Source organism: Littorina saxatilis, linkage group LG8, assembly GCF_037325665.1.
Source record: "Littorina saxatilis isolate snail1 linkage group LG8, US_GU_Lsax_2.0, whole genome shotgun sequence".
Lineage (NCBI taxonomy): Eukaryota > Metazoa > Mollusca > Gastropoda > Littorinimorpha > Littorinidae > Littorina > Littorina saxatilis.
Genome location: NC_090252.1, coordinates 67,342,034 through 67,347,979, shown reverse-complemented (window position 1 = coordinate 67,347,979; position 5,946 = coordinate 67,342,034). Strand labels below are relative to the sequence as shown.

Sequence of the window (5,946 nt, the reverse complement as noted above, 5' to 3'; positions counted from 1 at the left end):
GTCTATACTCAAAAGAGACTTTGGCAGTACTTGAAACAACCATCTGTCATATATACATGCGAAGTCAAAAATATGTGGGATGTAAGTCAACAAACCTGTGGCAGTTTTTAAAATATTATTTCGTGAAGATTTGAAAGTGTACTCAAACGGTTGAACTATGCCTCGTGCGTAGACACACATTCCTGAAAGTTTCAACGCAACCCACTTGGTCATTGCTAAAATACATGGATTTTAGTTGACTTGGGTATCCCTCAAATTTGACACATAAACATCTCATCCGTGAGATCGACACATACATCAGTAGGTACAATGGCACAACACTAGAAATATGCAAGATGGCGAAATAAAACAACCTGTTCTGGATGGATAATCAAGTTGACTTTCTCTTCATATACAACAGTGACCCAGTTGTGCCTCAGGAATTGTCGTCGGCTTTTTAAAAGGTACCCGAAGTTTTTGTCACATCTCTTTGTCACGTCAAGGGTATCCTTATTTTGACGGCGTAAATGATGATGTTAAAAAAAATGTGCCAGATAGCGAAGATGCGAGCCTTTAATGGCATAGACAGTTTGAATAAAATGACACAGGAATAAAAGTTTGAGTTGGGGTATGAAAATGGGTGCAATTTTTTTTTTGCACAGTTTAGATGCTGACAGTTTTCACAGGCATGCAAGCACATTTGCAGAGAGCTGTGCTCTGCAGTCCTTCTTAGCAGCATTTGCAGCGTTTTGTTGTACAGCTCTTCTTGCAGGCACACCTCATGAGTTCTCGGCACACGCTGGATACCTCTTGAAAGCTCGTCCAGAATGACTCCCACTTTCCAGCCTTGAACTGCCAGCCCACAGAGTTTGGAAGTCTAATAGGTAGATGGCTCTTCTCAATCTGATGTCCTGCAGCAGCACCTCACTTGTAAGGGGATTATGGTCAATTTGGCAGCTCTTTTTACTGAAGAGGTACCGTCTAGCACTGTTTACACCCAGTACGTTGCTGGTTTTGTCCTACAAATGTACACCAAAAAGCTCTTGTGCTGCCCTGTCAGTGGTACTCAGCTTACAAAGAGGAGCAGACAACCTGAAGAAAGTTTGAGTGACGTCTTCAAATGCTTGCCATACTTCCCAAGCCTTCTGATTCCCCAATACCATTGAAGAACGACATAGTGTCACAGCCTGTAAGGCTATGCAAAATGGGCAGACAGGGTGACTTCTCTTGGCCAATGGCTTTGGCAATGTGGCGATACACTTCACGAGCAGAAAAAAACGCAACACAGCTGGAATGAGAAGCAGACTGTCTGGCCTCCTCTACATCCATGGTGCAGGAAATCAGCCTGGGGTACCCTTCACACAAAAGATGAAAAGTGACATTTTTATTTGAATGTATTTGAATAATGTTTACTATCTCAGAGAGTCGGTCAAAGCCGGGTTAGCAAGTCTTTACACAACAGACCAAAATGAAAGAAAATTTTATTTCATGAATTCGTATAATTCTTACTGTTTCAGGTTAAAAAACAAACAAACACAGTTTCCAGTGACCCAACTGATTCTGGAATCTTTCTGACCGCTACATTTATTCGCTTCAAACAGTCGCTAACAGAATGTTGACCATAGTGAGGGTTCGTACGTTAAACCCATCAAATTCACAGAGGTCGCTTACAAATGATGTGCAAACATGTTCCAATTAATACAAATAAAAATATCTTACTGTTAAGATGTATTAGGTAACAAACCTTGATACAGTAGTACTACTACTAGTCAAATCGGCTCCCTTCTGTGGCACCGGAATAAATGCAGAACGCTTGTTCCCAGGAACCGGCATGTGGTGTAACTCTTGTATATATCCTGTAAAAATAAAATTCACACCAATGCACGGTCAACTTAAAATAAGCAAAAGGATGAGAAACAAGCAACAAACCAAAATTGTAAAACTCAAAGAGCGGTACCTCTTCATTTTTCAAAACCACTTATCTCATTTGATTAGCATACACTGTATGCTTTTGTCTGTTACCTACCGTCTTTGAAAGTTTGATCACAACACTGTAAAGACATGGGGAGTGGAGTGTTTTTATCTCCAGCTGGTCATCCTACTATCTGGCCTACCCTCACTCAGGTTTTGACTCTACCCCTCCCCACCTTATGGAAGTCCTTAACGTAGGCAGGACTAATCATTTATCATACCATGAACAATCTCTTTCTCCTCGCCCTTTATTCAAAGTTCGTTTAATCTGTTTAAAATCACCAGCGTGGCGATCATGATTTCCTTACTTGCAATCAACAGATAGATCTAGATCTATCAGCATCACAATCCAGCTGATGAGCTATTGCAAGATTAAACAAAGTCTCTGCATTTCAGCGCTTCACCCGATGAATAACAGACCCCAGGGGAGAATTAAACAGTAAAATGATGTGACATTGGTGAATGGATGCGTATTCTTGAAAACTTACCTTCAGAAACGTTGTTTTCGCTCAAATCAAAACACGCAATGTTGCGGAGGCCGCCATCTTGAATTTTCATGCTGCGGATAAATAAAATTCTAAAAACGATCAAATTAAATACCAGAACACAAAAATACCCATAAGAGTATTTATGTCATGCATGTGTTATCAGCAGACAACTTCTGGTGCATGGTAAACCATTGAATTTTACATTTGCTGAGTTGGGAATATTTACTGCTGAGCGCTTTTGGTACGAATTTCGTCTGCTGTAAATGCAGCCTTTTATTCCCTATCAAAGACAAAAAAAAACGATTTCTGAAGTGGCTCTGTATCTGAAATCCCTTAAATAATTATAAAGAACAATATCACAAAGTATGATGTTTGTTGCAAGATGTGAATGATTTATGAGTGCGTCTGCAACATACGAGCCCCACTACACAAAGAAAAAAGCCAAGCACCCCCCTTCAATTTCGCAATGACTGATTTTTAAAGTTCTGGTATGGAAACAGTAAGTTCAGGAGCTCGGTTTGACAAATGTTATCGACAAGAGCAACTCTTTGGAAATAACATCCCGCAAGAAAACTTCAGTTTTGATTGGTTTTAATCGTGATTTGGTACCTTGCCAAAAAGTGACGTTTTAACCCTAAAACAGTACCCCTGATAAGTATGGAGCTGCAAGCTGAAAAAGACAGGTTTAGGTAAATGTGTCATGAAAAAAATGTAATTGAGAGTGCTCAGATGGCATACGCGATTCAAAAGTTCAATATCGAGTGAAACCCCCGCGTGCCCGGATGACGGCGTCAACCCTGCGTCTCATCCCTCCAGTCAAACGTCGGATCTGTTCACGGGTCACTTGCAACCACTCACGATGCAAAGCTGCCTCCAATTCACGTAATGTCTGCACAGGAGGCTGCAGAGCTTGTATACGACGCCCCAGGATGTCCCAAACATGCTCCAGCGGATTAAGATCTGGACTCATTGCCGGCCATGGGAGTGTTTTTTTTTGTTTTTTTTTAATAAATTTGCTTTTGCAAAAGAACATTTGCGAGTTGCTTCCCTTTTTTTTTTTCTTTTTTTTTTTCTTCTTTTTTTGTTTTTAAATCTCAGTTGCATGCAGGCTGCTTCAACCCTTTCTTTTTTGCTTTTTTTTTGTTGTTTTTTTTTTGTTTTGTTGTTGGCGGGGAGCATCCTTCTTCATTGATTTTTTTTTTTTTTTTTTTTAAGTAATGATTTTACTATAACATTAACATTACTATATCTAAATGTATTTTAAGCAACTTTTCTATATAACAATTCCCTCTCAAAAATGCATACAATATCCAGAGGGGAGCCATATCTATAAATACCAACACACATTTTGGCTATCACAATCAAATAATTCACATAACTTATTAGTGCCTTGGAACTTTGTGAATTTTCAAATACGCCCAAAAAAACGTCCTTTACGGTAATTTTAATAATCATATTATATTTATAATTCACTTTATCCTCAACGCATTTCCAAATGGACATAATTTTCGGGCAAAAGTAAAAAAAATGTTCAATATAATCAATTTCGTTCTCACAGTGAGTACAGCAATTACTCACGGAAATGCCTATTTTATACAATAAAATATTTGTGGGGTAAATATTGTGCAATATTTTCCAATGCAACATTCGCAATCTTGTTTCAGTGGTTACTTTGTTTACCATTAACCATTGCTCTTTTCCCGGCCTGAAATCAAATTTATGTTCCCAAAATTTAACTACAACCGGCTCCACATATTTTTCCTTTATAATTAATTTGCGAAATTGACAAGGCTTACTCAGGTTCTTTAAATCGTTAAATCCACATACATTTCCATTTGCAGAGCGTAGTGTTGCTGCTTTAACTGCTGTACAAATCACCCTATATTCAAAGAATCTTGTGGGCTTACATCCAACCTTCTGCTGCATAATATTAAAGGGCACAATCTCATTACCAACATATACATCCTTTACTCGACAAACGCCTGCTTTAATCCAGTCGCTAAAAAACAGGGTTTGGCCGCAATAGATTATATCCTTGCTGTTCCATAAACACGTATCTCTTAATAACATGTCTCCACCTACTGCTCTCTGAATCATGTCCTTATTTTTCAACCAACAAATTAAAACTTGTTTCCAAAATACATTTTTAATTAATCCCAATCCTTTAAAAAATGTTACCGTGGTGTTAGATTGGAAGCAACACAACCTTTCACCAAGCTTCGAAAACATATGTATCGGTATTTGTTTCCAACTTTCCTGCTTTTCGTTCAATAAATTTGCCGCCCAGGACAACAAACAAGAGGACTGCATATCAATGACATCAATCATTTTTAAACCCCCCATCAGGAAACTCTTGACACATCACTTTTCTTTTAACTTTCTCAAATGCCTTAGTGTTTGAAAATCGTTTTTTCCAAATAAATCTGTAAAACATAGTATTTATCTCAGTCAATACCTTTTCGGGTATTACCAGTGCTTGCAACGGATAAATAATCTGCGATAACATGGGAGTGTTGTTACAGCGTTGTTCTGGAGGTAGTCCACCACTGCCCTGGATCGATGAGGCCTGGCGTTATCATCCATGTACACGGGGCTTGTGGCAAGTGGGTGGTTGTCAAAATGAGTAACGACAACAGGTTCCAGGACATGTCGCATATACTGATCACCCGTGAGGTTGCCACGTATGGTGACAAGGTCTAGCTTGCAGTCATGGGAAATGCAACCCCAAACCATGACTGACCCGCCACCGAATGGAACAGTTTGTCTGATGTTCCTGGGTGTATAGGCCGTGTTCCTGTGCCTCCATACCCTCAGTCGGCCGTCAGTGACATGGAGAAGGAATCTGCTTTCGTCCGACCAGTGGATCCTCCTCCACGTTCTCAGGTTCCATCTTTGCCGTGCCAGACACCATGCCAAGCGTCTTCTCTTGTGCTCGTTTCAGGACGGTACTCGTTGAAAATGGTTCACGCCGAATTATTCGGAGAAGTGCTCGGTCTTCACGTTCTGACGTCACACGGGGTCGCCCTGACTGTGGACGGTCCTTCACAGCACCAGTCTGACGATGTTTGCGTACCAAACGGCTGATGACGGTGTAGTGGTAGCCAAGTTGACGACCAATCGCTTTGAAGGATGCTCCTGTAGCATGCATTCCTATAATCTGCCATCGGATCGCCTCTGATAATCGTCTTCTCGCCATGTTCACAGAGAATGTTTGCAAATTGTCGTCGCCCAGTGTTAAATACAGAAATTTGCAGCGTGAGCATACTGCCTTTTTTAACATTTATGGGTTGCATGCTGCACGTGCTTCTCACAGGCAGTGGCGACACAATCTTGACGCGTGAACTTCCCAACCTTATTATTGAAACCCATGTATGTCATTACGAAGAAAAAAAATGGTAAAACAACTTTGACTCAATTATTATCACAAATTCATTCGGGGGGTGCTTGGCTTTTTTCTTTGTGTATATAATCACAAACAGTAAAAGATGACTTGGTGGTAAAAGGGCGC

The 5,946-nt window shown here is 40.2% G+C and overlaps 1 protein-coding gene across 1 annotated transcript; it reads right to left on the bottom strand.

The window, feature by feature from the left end:
• Positions 1–5,259: 5,259 nt before the first annotated feature.
• On the bottom strand, positions 5,260–5,634 carry LOC138974822 (uncharacterized). The gene has a single exon (XM_070347548.1). It carries the CDS (start codon positions 5,632–5,634, stop codon positions 5,260–5,262), a length of 375 nt encoding a protein of 124 aa, XP_070203649.1.
• Positions 5,635–5,946: the final 312 nt, after the last annotated feature.

Coding starts and splice junctions, on each gene's coding strand:
- LOC138974822 (XM_070347548.1), bottom strand. CDS start 5,634: ATGGCGAGAAGACGATTATCAGAGGCGATCCGATGGCAGATTATAGGA.